The sequence below is a fragment of the Calonectris borealis genome, chromosome 7 (genome assembly GCF_964195595.1).
Source record: "Calonectris borealis chromosome 7, bCalBor7.hap1.2, whole genome shotgun sequence".
Lineage (NCBI taxonomy): Eukaryota > Metazoa > Chordata > Aves > Procellariiformes > Procellariidae > Calonectris > Calonectris borealis.
Window position 1 is genome coordinate 41,798,308 of NC_134318.1, and position 19,067 is coordinate 41,817,374.

The window sequence follows — 19,067 nt, forward strand, 5'->3', positions numbered from 1 at the left end:
CGCGATCGCGCAAGGCTTCTCCCAAACTCTGAGGCTGGCCCTGTGACACTGCTTCGTTTCATATTGCAGTGTGGTTCATGGTGAGGTGCAACGAAAACTCCAGATAACTCCTACCTCTGCAGGGAGTGTCTAAATGTCAACGCACATGGATCGCTAGGTACCATTTTAGGAAACACTTTTTGTAGTGTAAATCACGTAATTCTGCATTTGCCATGTGACACTACTGTCCTGTTGCCTCCTCTCTTTGAAGTTTGACTGTTTTCCTGGCTATAGTCTATTCTAGCTGGGAAATTGCTGACAAAAGCCACTGTTAAAACAGTTTCTGTTGAAGCATTGGCAATGGTACAATGAAAGACTTCACTAGATTTGCTAATTTTCTTTGGGTGACTGAATATGAACCCATGATTTCTTGGCATTTTACATGAAATGCTTGTTTTTCTTCTCCTTGCCATGACATCTCATATATGAAATCCTCAGATTCAGTAAGAAGGCCAGAAACGCTGTGCATACTTAGAGCATGGGCAGATGAAGGCAAGGTCTAGACTGAACCCCAAAGTCCTTAGGAAATTAAGCTGTAGTTTTATTATATTTAGTGATTTTCTTTGAAGATCCTATAATTAGGGTATCATCCATCTTTCAGTGGCTTTATTAGCATTGACAGCTTCCTCGGGGCTGTGGACAGGCCAAGCACCAGTGCGTTGATGTATTGCCCTGTTCTGCAGAAGTCTGTGAGCGTTTCCCTTCGCTTTGGTTTCTCTACACTGAATGACACTTTTCTTCTCAAATAGTCCCATTCGGCAGATGGGAGCAAGGGGAGATGAATCTGATCCTTAACATGTAAAAACATACATGAAAACAAACAGTCTAAATAACCCAGAGTTAATTGGGTCACCACTGCAGGATCTCCAACATAGTGAAAGGTCCCTCAGGAGGAGCTGTCACAACTCGGGGCACTTTGCTGCAGGAGCAATGATCTGCAGAGACCACTCACATCTTTAGAGAGCACTTGGGAAAGCACAGGAAGATTTTTTTAATCTTTTCTTTTTGGGGCTTCACAGGTGGTTTTTTCTTTTTTAAAATTTTCTTTAAATAGGGAAAACTTAAATGTAGCAGAGGTTAAGCCACCTTCTTTAAATATATCAAAGCAGTTGTGAAAAATTTCCTCAAACAAATAACGTGTTCTAGAGTAAATTGTTCCTTTAAATGATGTTATGCAAGAAATAATGTATGACATCAGAAGTATATACATACAGCATGGATAATCATAAGGCAAATCTATCAGATGAATTCTAAAGCTGGTCAGAAACTTTGGAAACATGGAAAATCATTTGACTTTTTTTTTTTGCTCTTTGATCACCTGCAAAACAAACCAAAACAAAGAACAGGGGACAAGGGTTGGCGACGTTTCCAAACAATAATCTCTGGTTTGGGATAGTTTCAGAAAATTTCTAAAATGTTGGAAATCAAGCTTTGTTTATTTTTTTTTCTAATCTTTTTCTAAGAAAAGCAGGCATTTCTTCATCAGAAAACATTACTTCAGCACTGGAAAATGCATACAAATGGCAGAATAATACAACTCCACTGTGCATCTGTATCTTCCTACATTGATGTTTGTTGTTGAGTGAAGTTCACTTTTAATTATGCACGGCTTTCTTCTGCACTGCTGACTTTCAGAATTGCTCTTTGCCCTAGAAGCTTAAATCTGAATATACTAGTATTCACTCTAATATGTCTGAATCTTATTCTGAGGCTTTAGTATGTAGAACTAGATGAAAAATATTTCTTAGAGTGCCATTAATCTCCACAATCACTCTGTGTCTTCCTGGGATTTTTTTCTTAATCTATTTCTTTCATCATACAGAAATCTGCAGTCTGAAAAATGTTGATATTCATTCATTGTCAGAGCCTATCTGAGCTGAAAAACCCGCTTCCATTGCGTATGGAGTTGGTGATCAGATTAAATGTACCAGCCTTTGACACAGAAACAGAGCTTGTCTGGATGTGGCTTCTGAGGGAGCATCCTTTTCTTTAAAGTCTTGGATGAAGAATGGGAGAAACCACCCCTCCCGTGGTCACGGATGTATTCTCTCTTTCCTATATCCGGGAGATAATTAACCATGTCTGGAAAATAATTTTGAGCGATACTGTTGAATTCTTACTTGGAATGTTTTTGCTCATACCCTATTGATCAAGAAATATAAGTGAACATTGTTGCGGTAACACAATATTTTTACCTTTACTTTGAAAACTGGGACTGCATAAATCCCATTTTCTCTTTGAGTCTGTATTTCTAACCATTATTAATCAATAGCTTTGGTAGCTCTGCACTGTTCACACCAGCAGCTCTGATTAAGTAGCTTTGAACATCTAGACTTGCATGCCTCTGAGGTTTTTTTGGTTGTTTTGGCAATTTACCTCTTCTAATATTGGGAACTAGCCAAGAAACCTTTCCAGTGGCCATGTATAAGCAACCCACCACTCTATGCTGTACCCCCTGTGCTCTTTCCAGGATGTCCACAGAGTTGGGGTGTCAATTACAGAACCTAAATTTAACGTGCAATTTAGGTAATGCTTTTTCTTTGGTTTTTGCATTTCAGAGAAGGAGGTGAAATATAGTGTTGTCTTTGCATGTACAGTTAAGTCGGTTCTCTCTCTCTCTCCCCCACCCCCCCTTCTCACTCTCCCCTTCAAAGGAAAACAAAACAGAAAAGGAAAACAGAAAAGGCAAGGCTGGCAGCGCGGCCTGGGAAGGTGGCTGCTGCCCTCTGATGGTTCCCGAGGCGAATAACCAGGAGGAAAGTGGTTAAGGAGTTGCTGAGAGGATCCCCCTTATTTTCTAGCAAAGTTCTCCTGCCAGGCACAGGAGCAGAACCCAGCTGTTTGAACAGGACAGGGTAAGTCTGAATGTCCTGCATTATGGCAGAGAATGCTGTTTTGTGGGATTTAATTTCCTGATTTTTCAGTTCCTTTTCTTGTAAGAGGTCATTTGGGTGTGGTTTGACCACCACAGGTAACTGCGCTCCTCCAGCAGCAGAAGCCCATTAATGCCTGGAGTTCATTGCTCTGAGATAACGGGGTGCATCAGGATTGCTTATAGAAATACTTGTCACCACCACCTATAACCTCCCAGAAAGGTGAGTTTAGAGTCATCTCTTCAATGTTCAAGGATTTGCAGCTGCTTTGTTAAAAAAAATAAAGAAAAAAGAAAAGACGACCAGGCTGTGATCTAGGAAAGAACCTAGACGTGTGTGCAACCCCGCGGCGTCCGAGCAGAGCCGTTGCCCTTGGTGTCGAACAACTTGCCCGGCCGTGTCGAGGTGCCTGCCGCTCCGTCCCCACAGGCAGCTCTCCTCCTCTGCCCTCCGGTAGGATGGGGTGAAGTTTTAGCCTTAGCAAAACGTGCGGGGAGAGGAGCTGTAGATGTTTTTAATCACTGGGTACGGCTGACTGGGTTCAGCTTGGAGCTGTGCCCCTCGAGGGGAGTGCTGCGGAGAGCTGGAAGGTCTATCTTGCTGCCTGTTTGGAATCTGTCTTATAAGCAGACTTTTTTCCTTTGAACTAAGTTTTGACACTGATCTCATCTCATTTTGAAAAGGCCTCCATCCCTATTACCCAGCTAAGACAACGTGTATATGCCAGATCCTTGCTTCTGGCTTTCTCCTGGGAAGCTGCCCCCCGGCTGCGTACTGCTCTGCGGTGATAATATGAGGAGGTCCCACAATATCCTCTCCAAAAGAAAACTTTAAAGAGATCCTCAGTGAACGCCATTGCAATTCTTATCCAGATTGCTTTTAAAAGATAAATGAGTAGACAGGAGAGAGATGGGATGGCATGATGCCTGAAATGTGACTACTAGCTTGTGCCCACTCTTTAGAAGACTGAATGAGAAGCTCACCTAGAAGTATTGATCAGAAAAATTATCTGGAAAGAGGACACTTAAACTGAGGATAAAAGACTTGTTTCTGTCCTTACAGTAAATTTTTCCAACCAGGGATTTCTCTGGGATGTGTCTGCACCGGTGTTCCCTTCCAGAACAACCTCACACTGCCTGAGGTACCACGTGAAACCCGGGGTGCATCCCACGCCATGCTCTGCGTGCTCCTCAAGGCACCTGTAGGAAGTATTTATCTGGTGGAAATGCTGCCAGCAAAACATCCCAATGACACCATGTTCAAGTGTGGGACAAAAGATACCTCATAAAGTTGTAAGTGCTCAGCCCGGCGCTGGGAGCAAGTGTTAGAGCTTCTCGAGCACGAAGCGTTGTCCTGTGCTCCACGTGGGTCTTGCCTCTCCCTGGGAAGGGGGAAACTCATCTGAGATTTGACTTCTGGGGGCAGTGTTAATGTGTGCTTCACCAGCAATGCTAGAATCATTGAAATCCTTTACCTAAGACCCCCAAATCTTAGCTCAGGCTAACAAATGCATTGGCTGGACGTGGCTGCCACGAGGCAGGGCACCGCTGCAGCTGCCATCGCAGTTGGAGGCACGCCGGCTCGCAGGGCCTCCTCTGCTCCTGTGCTCTCCCAGCATCAGCGTCGCCACTGTCCGCTTCTGAGCTTTTTAAACTAAGTCACGGTTTTAAGGCAAAGGTTTTAAGAGGTGAGAGGTGGAAGGGCAGGGAGGAGCTGTTGATCGGCACATTCCGCTGGCGGTGCGTGTGCTTTCCCAACTTGCATCATAACTCTGCGTTTTTCCTAGTGCGTGACAAAACGGATAGCACCGTTTTACACAATGTAGCTTTATGGCAGGCAGGAGCGTTAGGTGGGCTCATGCAACAGAAGGTACTTGAGCAGTAAAAAATACAGCTGCTAAGTCAGTGAGTATTGGAAACCTGGTACACCATAGGTCTGCCTTATGAGAATAAAACGCTCACGTGTGTGCCACTCTAAAGCTCTCCTGCGCATTTTCATGCCATAAGTCCTTGAGCTGCCTTATCTTTGAGTAGCTGTCCCACTTAAAGACGGGACACTCGTAGAAAAAGCTGCAATCCTGGATTTTGCACCCAGTCGACGTGACAAAAGCTAATGTCACAGGGTGGGGGACACTGCCGCGCTGTCCCGTGGCGATCCTGGCTTCAGACTCTCCTCCCTTTCGTCCACCATCCAAACCTGCCACAGGGCTGTAAGAGCAATATTTATTTTTAATTCTCTGATACTCCTATAATAAAAATCATTACTGTGTCGGCGATACTGCGCTTGATTTAGAACATCGATTGTTAATTCTGGCAGTTCTCCTACCAGCAGAGATTTTTAAATAGCAGGAGCTGGATGACTCTTTAGCAGAATAGTTCCTGGGGGACAGGGATTGGTTTTATTGACTGAGTCTCTTTGCCTGTGGGCAACAGCAAAGCTGCGCTGGCTCTTTTTTCTATAATTGTGAAGTTAACTAGCTTCTGCCGTGCTGTCAAGTAGATATGCCTACATGAAAAATTATTGCATTTGCCTGCTGTGAGGTTTGCAATGTGTCTTATTAAATGTTTTCAGCTGCTGCTAAACATTAAGAGAACTGATAATTTAGCGGGCATTGAGGATTTTCGGTGTTTTCAAAGAAAAAGCTGCCTTTATTCAGCATTTCTACAGTTGTTGAATTTGGTGTAACTTTTATCCAGTGCAAAACTTTTCAAGTGAACTATAAAGCTAAAATACATCTTGCATAAATAGGAACCAGAGATTCTGAGGTGGGAATGTATTATCAAATAATGCTATATATGATTATTTTAAAATACGTTAGTTCCATCATGATCACTTTAGCAGAAGCGTCCAAATTAATTATTTAGCCAGAGCAAAATAAGTCACTTATTTAGTCAGAGCGACCGTTATGGATAGGTCAGCATGGATTGGGAGTGAGGGGCTGCCCCGGATTTCTCCTTCAGGGGGAAAAAGAAGGAAAAGAGCCATATTTTGCCCATCGGAGGAGGGAGCAGAGGGGAGCTGCCTTGCTGGGTAATCCTCCTCTTGTTCCTCTCCAGCTGCCAAACTCCTGGCAGGGCTTTGCAATAGCTGCAGTGAGTCGTGGGTTCCCAAGCGTGTTGCAAACGGAGAGCGTGGAGCATGCCGAGTTCATCCCGCTCAGCTCCGTGCGTGCGATGCCAAGGGTGCTGGAGTCGCCCGGCCGGAGGGCTCAGCTCTCCACCGAGGCGGGTGGTGGGTGCTGCTGCCCAAAATCGCACGCCGGTGCAGGACTCCAGCTCGGTTTTCTGTTTCCTAGCCACCTTCAGAGCTGAGGTGCAAGGCAAGGGAGCACCTTGCACGCATCCTGCCCTGGCGAGCTCGGAGCTGGGACCTCAGCTGCTGGAGGGAGAATTCATCTTTCAGCTGGTTTCAGCCTGGATCCTTCCCTTGACCTGATCAGACACAGCTCCTAGTGAAAAGCAACATGCTTCAACTACTGGCAAGTGATGAATGTGTAAAATTACCCCGGGTTTAGATAAGATGGGAGCTTGATTTTTCTTTCAAGAGTACATCAAGCTGACAGTGCAAGCTTTTTTCCTTTTTACCTAAGGGTAAACTGCCAGAATTTGTCCTCATTAAGAGAATAAGTGTACTGAACACAGCTCCATTCATTTCAAAGCCTGTCTGGTAGGGCAAGAGCCAGACCAATTCCTTTTTGATATCCTAAAAGCTAAATACAAGGTTGGATTATGTTGCACGCTTGCTTTTTTTTTTTTCTCTTCTTCCTCTTTTTTTCTTCCTCTGGTAGAAGTGGCTGTAACCCAGACGCACAATCCCTTCTTACTGAGCTTTTGATTGAGGGAACGGATACCTGAACCTTTTGGCTTCCTCTTTGTTCATCCCAAGTATTTGCCTGCCAGGGCCAGCCCTGTCCTGGATGGCTCCTGGGCAGTCTGCTCGCTTCTCGGGAGACAGGTAATTCCAGAGCTCTCATATTTTGTAATTTAACTTGGAGCAGGTGCTTCAAATCCAGGCAGTCACCTGATAACTGACCTTTTTGTGGCCTCATGATAAAATATAACAATCCCCATGGCACACAGCGCTTTGCTACCACTTGACGGGGCTGTCGTGGCATTTTGGGGGAAAATAGGGAGAAAAGTTTGCGACGATTTTCTGTGTTCTCCTCTCCTCCTTGCGTTGCACCACTTGCCTCTCCCCTGCAGCCTGGCCAGGGTTGGGCGAGTTCACCCGTGCAGGGATGGGAGCGGCCGCTCGGTACCGCGGGGACCTGCCGCCTTCCTCACCACCTCCATCAGCAACATCTGCCAAGCCGACACCGCTGCAGGAAGCGAGAAGTATGTAGCATAGGGCAGAGAGCATCATTCTGAGCTTGAGAAGGAAAGTCCTGTCTTTGATTTGAAATAAAACATTCCGGCTAAGAATATTAGGGTAGCCTTGTTAGCCACCTACAACTTTACTATTTAAATTTCATTTCTTTTTAGTGTTGTAATGATTTTGATCTGTAGTTCACGTCAAAGCAGGTGAGCTCGCACTACTCGGTGACTTTCTGGTGACACGTCTCCGCCACTTCGCAGCCGTATAAGTGTACTGAACAGCAGGCGAGCAGGCGAGCATAAGGTCCCTTGAGAATCCCAGACTGATTTTCAACAGAGCCAGGTGGTTTAAACAGGCACACGAAAGTGGGAATGGTTTTTTTTTTCCCCATCTCTTCCATGGGAATGAGTACTTCAGTGCAAGAGAAATGCCCAAGCAATGGTAAGCTGCTGCTTTTCAAAGCAGGAGCCCCTGCTCCTCCGGTATTATTCTATTACGATGACTTTATTTCTCTGCGAGCAAGTGCCTGATATGAGTGTAATTGTATCGTGTGATGGATGCTGGCTGAGTGCAACAGTGACAGATGCATGCTGAAACTGTGTGAAAATTTTTGCAGCCAAAGCAAAACTGGCAAATGTTTGGCCTTCCGCCAGCTTAGCTCGCGGGTGCACAGTATCTGACGGTTTAACTGCAATGTTTACAGCACTGAAAAGCAGTTCTAGGCATGGTTCTTGTCAGCAGTGGAGAGCAGATAACATCTCTTATTTTCTTGACCTATGCCACCCCTCAAGTCTTAGAAACCCTCTTTTATTTTTTTTTTCCCACTCTGCCCTCATCGTACTTTTAGTCAAATGCTTAAGCAGGATGGAAAAGCCCTCTGCTCCGGTTCCCTCCCTTTCTGCAGCCCAGGTGCATAAAGTATTGGGCACTTTAATCCTGAAACTTTACCTTTTGACGTAAATAGTGAGAAGTCACCTCTTGGATCTTCTCATCCCCTCTTCTTTTTGCCTCCATGAACATCTCTTGCATCATAGACAGCTATCAAGCATGACTGAAAATCATATTATAAAGGAAAACGATGCGATAAATAAAATTGCTCTCCCAGCTGCAGAGGTGAGGAGCAAAGGGGCAGAAGCTCTGACCGCCGTTTTGCACGGCGCGCTTCTCCTGGGGCATGTGCACTAGGCGTGATTTTGTGTGATGGCATCTGTCGCAAGGTCGCATTCTTCTGCTAACCTTCCCTTGGGGGGACAGGAAGGGAGCTCCCCGCTTCTTCTGTGCAGTTCTACAGTTGTGTGTCTTTGTTTGCACATTAAATACTAATTAAACCGGGCATAGGGATGGTATTGGCTATGACAGTCCGGCGTAGCGGGTGGGAAGGAGGACGGCCAGGCCTGCTCAAGGTGCGGCTTTGCCGTTTGCTGTCAACAGTAATCAAGGGTCTATAAATAGCCTGAAACAGGATTTTGCTAATGTTTCTACAGATTAATAATTTGCAGATACTGGGCTCCTATGCTGTCTTCTGTAGGCCATGGCCCATCCTCTTGCTACTGCTGCCCTGTCTGCCACCCCAGCCACCGACGAAAGCAGCGAGCGAAGGAAGCACGGGCAGGGTCGGTGCTGTTGCTGTTGGAGGTTTGACGTGAAGGCGACTGACTGCAAGCGAGTTTGTCCAAGTGCTCACGCTCCTGTTCATGAACAGGAGCCCGCAAGCCTGCCCGCGGTCACCGGGGCAGTGCCACAGGGACCTGTGGGAGAAGATCCCTTGGCAGGGAAAGGACAGCGGTAAGAATTGCAGGACAAAATGAAGCACCGATACCTTAGTGACCATTTCTCACCATTCCTGGTGTTTGCACTATTTCTGCCCCTTGAGATCCCAAATTACATACACAACCAAAACAACGTCTCTGATCTTCCCATTCGGATCCAAAGGACGAAGCAGAAATGCATTCATAGGTGCCGATGTTGGTCCACCCCTGCGGAAAGCCGGGATGGCCACCACGGGTCTGTCCTGTGGTCCAGAAAAATCCAGAAAGCGGTGCTGGGAACCAGCCCCTCTGCCCTGCGTGGGCAAGAGAGCGGCAGTCCTCTTGGAAAGGCGGCGGTGGTGGTGGTACGGAGAGGAGGAACCCTTCTAGGAGCGTGTTTTCACAGCGATCCCTCCAGGGAAGAGCAGATCCGTAAGGTGGGTGAGGTCCATTCCTACAGGACGGTGCTGGCATGATGCACTTTGGGCCATATCTATCCAGAGGTGTTTAGGCAGCCAATGAAAACTTGTAAGTATTACAGTAATACCTAACATAAAGATAAAACCAAATTGCTTTGATGACATTTTGTTAATTAAACTATACACACAGCTTCAATTTGAATGGAAATGATCAGCCATGATTGTCCACATTAAATAGTCATTTTCCTTTACACCTTCTTTCCAGCGGCATCCTTAAAACAGAATGACGTCTTTTGGTGCATTTTCAATGGGTCTTTCCTGTTCTTTCTTCTTAGAATATCTTGCATGGTCATACAAATATATGATAATGATAGAAGCAATGTTCAGAAAAATGATGAGCAGCATGATCCAATATGAATATCCGTAAGTGTGTGCAGATTTGCTATGTGTCTGCAGAAAAGAAAAACATCCACGGGCCAATTCTACAGACAGGCCGTTTTCTTCTATGTTCACAGGAAAAAGTATCATGGCTATAAGTATGAAGATTCCTAGAAAATATAAATACAAATGTTAGAGGGGGAACTGTAGTATTATTTATGTAGCTACTTGTAAATAGTCTACTTAAACTGGTTAGAATACCTGGACTAGGACAAAGATTAATCTAATATTTTCCATTAGTAAAATATGAGGGCATTTAAAGAATTTTTGTCCCACCTAATAGTATCTGCCAGGTGTTTTGACATTGGTAACTATTGGTAACTATATCTTCTGCTAAAATTAATGGACTGACTATTCTTAGATAAGGCCATTTACTGTAATTTTTTTTTCATTTAATTTAGCACTGCTGAGTATAATATATTCGCCCCTTGGGTGATTTGCAGAATGACTATTTGATATGAGCCCAAATTCATGGGATGTGCAGCATCACAACTGGATAAAACCCTGAGCAACCTGGGCTGCGTTCAGGGCTGGCCCAGCTTTGCTCAAGAGCTTAGGCTTAGAGACCTCACGTTCTTTCCAACCCGAATTATTCAACGACTCTGTGATGAGGCAAAATGAGATGTCTTGTTAGATCTGTATCTATTTCCTATAGCCTTCTGAATGTAAGTGGAGTTCGCTTACTTTGACATTTAGCTAAATAATGCTTTTACATCTCTGCTTTCAGAGGTATAGTCTCTGAACATTGGTGAAAATATTTCTATTCCTTCTCTCTAGGTACACCATCCTACAGATGGTCCCTCTGAAACAGGTTCAGGTTTTTGCAGGAGGACACTGGACTTTCAGGTCACCTGGTAGGAGAATTGGGAACCTTAAGATACACTCACACATCAAATGATGCATGATTTTTCATAAAAATACGCCCACGGCAAAATAGACTTCCAGGTCATAGCATTTACAGGGCTGTAAAAAGTAACCACAATCCTCAGTCAACATGGGGGTTTACTTTCTCACTAATATTTATTTTGGCAAGCCCATGGTCCTTTCATTTCAGGTCAAAGATTCAGGCTGCGTAACGGGTGCTGGGCTTGGGAAACGAACTTTCTCATGCGATAGAACAATGATCTGGTTGTCTCAAAAGTTGAATAATTGTCTAATCTAGGCTTTTGCTCACTTTTCTTACTGTGTTTCAAGGCATCCACAGCTGTTTCAGCATCTATCTTTATACGCTGTGTTAGCCACGGCTGGAGAAAAAGGGGTGGGTTTCACACCCCCAGCTGCACTCGTTATGATTAAAACTACGTTTATCTATACGATTCCCTTTCCACCAAGGTCTGATTTTGGCAAAGGCAGCTCGCAGCGTGCGGCCCCAGGACAGGACACTGCTCAAGGGAAGGCAAGCTCCTGCTCCGCGAGCGGAGCATCTTCAGACCCGAAAAGCTTTTGAAGGACAAAACGTCAATGCTGAAGTACTCTGTAATCAGATGTTTTTAAAGAAAATGTTCCGAGGGCAAACCTAGTATTAGAGGAACGCATAATCCTCTTGAGACAAATTGAGTGTGAGAGCTGAAGTCATTACCATAGCAAGATGAAGAGGGTAGCAAGGTGCATTAGGAGCAGCCAGGCTCGAGCCTACCGGGTGAACGAGGGGTTACACCTCCGGGGAGCTGCTTGACAGAGTTCACGTCTCTAACTCTCTACCATTTTTTTTTCCTGCTTAGAGAATGTTAAAACTTATTTTGATCTGTGAAAGTGCTTTTTAAGGAAGGAAATAAATTCTGCCATAACTCAGTCCTCCTAACTGCCGCCCCCCCGTTAATGCTGTTGTGGATGTATTCAGTTCAACACATTTTTCAGAAATGAAACTAGAGTCCATCCGACAGATTAGACCTTAGAGGCCTAATTTGGTATATAGGTAACCCAGCAACAAATATGCTACAAATACCATAAAATAGTGACAGAAGGTCTTAAAGATGTTACAAATTGCACTGTAGTCACATCCAGTGCGTGGTTTTCTGTTACAGTTTTGCTCTGTATTTGCCAGCTTACTCCGTCCTTCTCGATGTGCGTCATGCATGAAATGATGCTACACCTGTTGGGGCTTTCTCATTTCCATTTTTGCTGCCAGTGAATCCAGACTCCTACTGATCGGTGGTGCCACTTCAAGTAAATAATACTATTTTACTGGTACTTAAAAGATAGTTTTCAGGTATCCCAGCAGACATAGTTAAAAACCAAAATCAACTGAACAGAACACTTTTCCAAGTGTTTCGTTTTATAGATACATATTTTTTAGTCTTGGGAATCGATGAGAAGACAGCATTCATCCGAATGGTGGGCAGAAAGCGCTCAGCACGGGACGCATTACTCACCGCATAAGGAATTCCAGGTATAGACTCCGGTGGGTCCCAAAAACGTCTGGTAGGGATTACTGACAGCATTAGTGCAGGTAAATCCGGAACTCAGAAGGGAACTCAGTAAACTGAGAACCAGAATCACGATAATTGCAGTGATCGTGCCTTTTGTCTTGGTGTTGCTCAGGTTATCTGCAACTGAAATACAGCGGCTCAGCATTGATAACCAGCCTTCCCAGCACAGTCTGGTGGGCTCGGACGACCTTATGACTTACTGACATGGCTCTAATTAAATCTAATAACCAGAGATTTGGCTGATCTGTAGAGATCGGGATGTAGAAGGAACAGTAGGTTTGGACACAGCACATGAACCCAAATCCAAAATGGGGTGAAGGCACATTAGGCTGAAATAATTGCATGTCTGCTAATCCTGCAGGCACACACACTTCCCGGGCATCGGGCTGGGTAGTAAGCTTCTCTTCCTTAATACTTCTGTAAATATCTCCTCTTGACATGGCCAGACAGAAATTTTATGCCTAAATCAGATGAGAAAACTAGGATGTTCCTCTGTTCATCGTTCCTGAGATGTCTGGCAACTTCTACAGGTGCCCAATTTAAAACTTGGCTCCAATTGTAGATTATTTCCTTTTAATATAGCAGCAGTCCCCCTCATATGGAATAAATCTGACAAGGAGAACAGCTTCTAAAAGTCCAGTAAAGCCATTAGCCTGGAAGGGTCAGGAGCATTTGTAGGACAACGTAACTAAGCATGGTCATTCATGGACGGATGGTTGAGCTGCTGTTCATGTCCTGACTAGATCTGTCTCTTTCCACGTCCTGCAGAAAAAAAATTGGTGGGGGCAGTACTTGCTCCCTTCTTTTAAAAGAGAGGAGCAACTCCTGCTTTGTTGTCACGGGAGGACCGGGCGCATGGAGAGCTGTGGCTCCCAAGGGGCTGTGCTGCATGCTGACAGCTGGTGGCCCGGGGCTTGGCAAGGGGATAAATGGCACCCGCTCTCAAGGTCTCCACTCCTGAGGCCACGTGTCAAGGAGACATGCATCTTAACATTGAGCATCCTCTCCTTTTTGCTCCAGCTTACTACAGTTGATACACAGAGATTGTTGCCCGGTGTAGTTTCTGTAGCTATATGCGTAGCTGGCCATATATACGTGGCACGTATAGTCAACCCCTCCAGGACTGTAATCAATTTTATTGTTTTTGCCTAAATCCTTCTAGTTATTTGATATGTTGCTGATAACAAGAGACACAAATGTGAATGCAATACACTCAAAGTGTAATTGCAGTATAGCTGCGTTGAAATATAATATTTTCCTCCTTTCAATTTAAAGATTGAAAGGCAACTATTATGTGCCCGTGGCTGCCTTACCCTGTAACAAATACGAGAACAATGTTTTCAAGCTCTATTCAAATGGGTGTTGTGATAGACAGCCATCTGTAGGAAAACTTCCTTTCTACGCTGCTTTTAATACAAAGCCATTACTGCAAAGTATTCAGTTAGTGCATAAATTGGAGAAATCATAGCAGAAAAAATAGTAAAAAGCCCATAAAAAAGAAAATAAACACTGATAACAAAAAGAAGAGCTATTGGAAATAAATGAAAACGAGAGCTTCTCTCTCATTTTATATAATATTTCCGGTAGAAGTTAATTTCTGTTTGAGAAAATGACAGGTAAGGATGTGTTATGGAAATAGATGCAAATTTAAGCAACTCTCCTAGAAAAATAGGGAAGACAGGCATTCAGGAGACATCACTCAAGTAAATGGAAGTGAGCACGCCACGGGCTGTACCATGCACTCGTGCTGAAGCAGCCTTACTGCTTGGGCATTGCCTAGTTCAAGAAATAAGTCTGGAGCCAAATCAGACAGGTTTGTGTAATTTCCCTCTGGCAGCCTCACTTAATTTTATCACTCGGAACATCTTCAGAATTGACTGGCTACACCTATTGCACCCCCTAATTGATCTTGTTTATCTCTGACAGTGATCCGCAGCTTAGGGGATGTAATTTTGTCAAACTCTGCCTGTTGTAAGCACATCTGCAACAGCACAAGACTAAAGGTTTTAAATAAAATGCTGTTTTCGTGGCAGCAGGTTTTTTTTTCTAAATAAAGCAGTCTGTGCAAACTGAAGGAATCTACAGTAGCCTATCTACTTGAATGGGATTGATAGTAACCCACGGCGGGATAACCCCTGCATCAGTGTAAAATAACCTAATTCCAGGATGAAAGTAGAGGTTTTGCCTTTGCCAGGTCTCTCCTTAATTTCCTGCATCTTCTTTTTTTTTTTTGTCATCTTTAACTCTTGTATGGTTGGATAGAATTTCCCAAACTTTTACTGACCTGAGTGTGAATGACGTCCAGCTGCCAGCCTGGAGGTCTTTTCTAAGCAGTGTTGATCTGGCAGGTTTTACGAGGTCTATGATCACTTACGACACATAATGAATTGTTCATTTAAAAAAAAAAAACAAAACAAAACAAAGTAGAGTTCAACCTAGCTTTCTACTTTTCAGGAGATCCCATAGCACACCTGGAAATTGATGATAGCGTTAATGAAGTTGCAGCAATTTTCACGCATTTGCCATGAATTTTAAAAGTTAGAAAGTTAATAGATTCCTCTCTGCTATAGCAAATTTCAAAGACTTCCTCATGTGCTGTTGGCCTTGCGGGTTGCCAATAGTCAGATAAATCCTGACTTTACAGGACACCCTGGGCGTGCCTCATCCTTAACCTTGCTCACAATTTTTACGTGTTTGACTTGGAAACAAGCAAGGCTGTAAACAAGCTCTTTTACAGACTCTTATATTCATAGGTCGTTCCTTTCTAAGACAAATCATTAAAACAGCTAATGAAGACTCTAAGGACTTAAGTTATTCAATAACTTTTGCATTCTGCCAGATCATTCTGCTCATCCCCAGAGCCTCTGAAGTAGCCGTACTGATTTATTGCTCTATTGAGGTCGTTCACGGCAGTCTGTTAGAGGCTGCCCCGACCAGGCAGTTCACGCACTGTACACTTACAGAAACCGTGTTCCTTTGTTCATCTTTCATCTTTAAGCTTGGAAATTTCCTTTAATGCTGTGGTTTCTAAAAGAGTAAGTTATGGTCTTTGTAGAGACTGTTGATAATCTGCTTTTGTATGGCCATTAATAAAAGCCAACCTGGACTATTGCTAAGAAGTACTCTGTATCCCCAAGCTATCGTCTTTGATTTACTCTTTCATGGTTTCCATTCTTTTCTCACACCCAAATACGAAAACGCCATTTGAGAAACACACCCAGGGTGCACAGCACAGACCCCCAGCCAGGCCGTACTTGCTGAGCAACAGATCACGCTGTGATGTAAAAGGATGCTTATACTTCTTCTTTCTGTTGTCTGAAACGTTAGAGTGGAGAAAGCACAGCACTTCATTTCTCCAGAGCAGAGGCAATCCATTTACTTAAGGATATCGTCAAACAAAAGACATCTACTGTCTTAGGAGGACCTGATTATTTGAATTTAAAAATAGCATGTATGCAATTCTGTATTGTAGTATAATATATATTTATATATATGTATACATATGTATATATATAGTATAGAAGAAGTGTTTCTTCTATTTCAAGAATGTATGGAATCATACTTAATATAAAATGTGACAATCATGCCTAGTATAGAGCCTAAGAATTAATTTAAAATCAGATCATTTCATCTTGGATATATGCCTCACTGAACTAGTGAGGGATGTCGGCAAACCCATATTTAGACTATTCATAAAGCATGACCTTCTTTCAGCAGCTGTTGAAGGCAATAACAACTCCTGAAGCTCACTCGTTTTGTTCATTCCTAAATGGCTTAAATGTGAGAATTGAGATGACATTTTGTAAATGATAAGCACAAAAACCTAAATCTGGCGGGGGTAAACCACCACTGACAACAAAATGCATGTAGACCATGGAAAGAACTGAAATCCTTTACGGATGCAAGTGTTCTGTGAGTACTTGTCATTAATTGTAATTAAAATCTGTATGTCGGCAGCACCCAGGCCCTGGGATTGGGTTGTGTTAGCTGTGCAAAGGCAAGAGACATGCCCCCAATTCCTGCCAGACTGCATCCTCGCCCTGCAATCAGCTCACCATGGGTGGACTCCTGGTTTCACAGGGAGCCCTATGAAAATCAGCAAGAGTCTGCCCACATGGCACAAGGTTTGGGGCTTGAGCCACCTGGCACGGGGAGATATAATCATATATATAAATGTATATTTACTCTTACAAAAATTACTTCGATTATTCTGATATGACTGTAAATTAACTGGTTTGAATGACGTGTGAGTTTGTATTTGTTACGTAATGATCTCAATATATGCTATATGCTATATGCTTTGCTAGGAACACTGCTGTGTTCAGGTTTTTCATGCCAATATAATTGTTATAATGTGAACTGGCTTGTGTGATATAGCTTTGCCACTGTGGTAATTTGGGTGCCTGTTTGTACAGATACAATTTCTGTATTAAATTAAGATGGGAGAAGAGCTAGGAGATGGGAACCATCTAGGTCTGCTGTGCTCTACCTTGGTGGCTTCTCTGTGATGGGACATCTTACAACAGCCTACCAAAAAAGGAACAATTTCTTAAAGCACATCTCATGTTTCAAAATTGACCTACTCTTCCCAATTTTCATTAGGTTTCTTCTGACTGGCTTTTTTCACTTTCACACGTGTATATCAATCAGCATTATTGCTTTGAACTCGGTGAGACAGCAAGATACGGAAAATCAGTGCAAATCCTTGATCCTTCAACAACTTTCAGGCTTATCTACCTCTGGGCTTTATGAAGGTTTTTCTTCACATCAGTAGAGCTACTTGTGCCTAGAGTTAAGTAAATCTTTGCTGAACCATGTCAAATCAGTATTGAGTCTGTGGTTCATACTTGGTATGCATAATTTCTTGTTTCTGGTTTGCTTTTTCTCATGCTTTGCTTTTTCTCATGTTTTGCTTCTCATACTGGGATTTTTCATGCTCGTCTTAGCTTTCTCCAAGGTTGCTCTAGGTAAAACCCCTTCTGCTCTTCCCCTTATTTTTAAACTTTTTTTTATTTCCCTGTAGCATCTCCCCTCCCTTATCTCTCAGTTATTCTGCCCTCCTTAATTATTTAACCATTTTTATTCTTTTTTCTTCTATAATAATTCTACAATCGAGGATAAATACCAAGAACTGCAGATACACAAAAAGTAAGATCTGTTGCATATCAACATAAGATACAGTTTAATTTGAATCTACTGGATGTTTGCTGAAATGTTATTCTAATAACCTTGTTTCCAAAGCTCATTTCAGCGTTTTTTTGGAAAGTCATGATGAGGAGTCATCTGAAAACCATGCATTGGGTGGGGGAAGAAAGGCCTTATAAAAGATGACAAGCTATGTTGTAATCCATACTTCACAGTCTAGCTAAAAAAAAAAAAAGACATGAGCAAACATAAGGTTTGAAAATACTAACTAAATGTTAAGTTTGATAATAGCACTTAAAAATGGAATGCTGTGCTTTTAAAGGAAGAAATAAAAGGAATACTGTCATTAATGTGTAGGTCCAGCACAGGTATTGACACCGTATCTATCTATCTAAATTATTGTTTTACGTGTTTTGTTCTTTTCCTTCAGCAGCCTCATAAAACCTTCTTCTATAAAAATGAGGCTAATTTGATAGTAGGTGGCAAAATGATTTAAATCAAACAATTAATTTAACATAACGAAATTTAAAAAAAAAACCCTTTAATAAAATGGTAGCTGAATGTTGCTTTTCTGTTCCTCACTGAAAGCTTCTGAAAATTAAAACCATTTTTACATGAAGTTCCTATTTTGTATTTTTTCCTTGTTCCAAGGCGTAGGCTCGGCTCACAGGTAATCAGAAGAAGTTGCTATTGGCAAGAATGCTGCAGCATTTCTTGCCTTTTGGGGGACTTATTTTATACCACTTAAATCCCCAGACTGGTTTACAGATACTCTTGTTCTCACTTGAAGTATTACAGTCACAGATGAAGAGCAGAACGAGCCGCGGTTCCCAATTCCGTCACCTGCATTAGCAAGAAGACGCCGTCCATTTCCAGGCGTAACACTACTCACCTTGGAAAGTCTTTTCCGAAACCTGAAGTCCCGCATCGATGAACTGCTCACAGGTACCGCTAAAAAGTCCGTAGGTGAGGCTCACCGTAACGCTGGAGTTTGTGCTGGAAAAGCGAACCTCACTACGCATCCAGTGCTGGGTCGCCAGAACAACACAAATTATCACGAAAGAGCAAACGCAGGTGAAAAACGCGGATGCAAACATGCCTGTTTTTTTCCTGGATGGCATTTTGTCAGAGGTTTTCCACCGGTTCAGGGTATTTTCTTCTCCTTAGTCCTGCTTAGCATGAGGTGGTTTCCTCCTCCTCACTATCTGGGATCTGCTCTCTGTGCTAGCAGAAAGTTACCCTGGTAAACTTTAAGCAAACAGCAGTGGTAATAAAAATGTAAAATAATTGAACTTTGGTCTAGAGAAAAGGTGTTGCCATAGTTACAACAAACCCAGCCTGGCAAAGGCCGGGAGGAATCGTCAGCAGATGATTTATGATTGCCTCGCCAACCCGCGCCTTTTCAGATCACGGCTCTGGAGACATCTTCTAGAGCCTGACGCCTGCGGGGCCGGGGTTCCCAGCTCGCCTTACGCCTCTCTCGGAGATTTTTTTACGCCCTGACAAAATTTTCTGGCCTGTTCTTGCTTTTTCTCTTGAAAGGCTGATAACCAGGCTGGAAAGAATTTTTGCTAAATCTGTATCTAATCTGTACCTAATGTGTTATGGCAGAGAGTAATAAAATGCTCCTTCTCTGTTCAAATTCCTCGCTTGCTCAACAGC

General features: G+C 43.2%; 1 protein-coding gene across 1 annotated transcript; it reads right to left on the reverse strand.

Annotated features, from left to right (window-relative positions):
- Nucleotides 1-9,666: 9,666 nt before the first annotated feature.
- CLRN3 (clarin 3) lies at nt 9,667-18,526 on the reverse strand. The gene is made up of 3 exons (XM_075155491.1): nt 18,298-18,526; nt 12,204-12,383; nt 9,667-9,941 (listed from the first exon to the last, which is right to left on the reverse strand). Exons 1-3 carry the CDS (start codon nt 18,524-18,526, stop codon nt 9,667-9,669), a joined length of 684 nt encoding a protein of 227 aa, XP_075011592.1.
- Between the last annotated feature and the right edge of the window lie 541 nt (nt 18,527-19,067).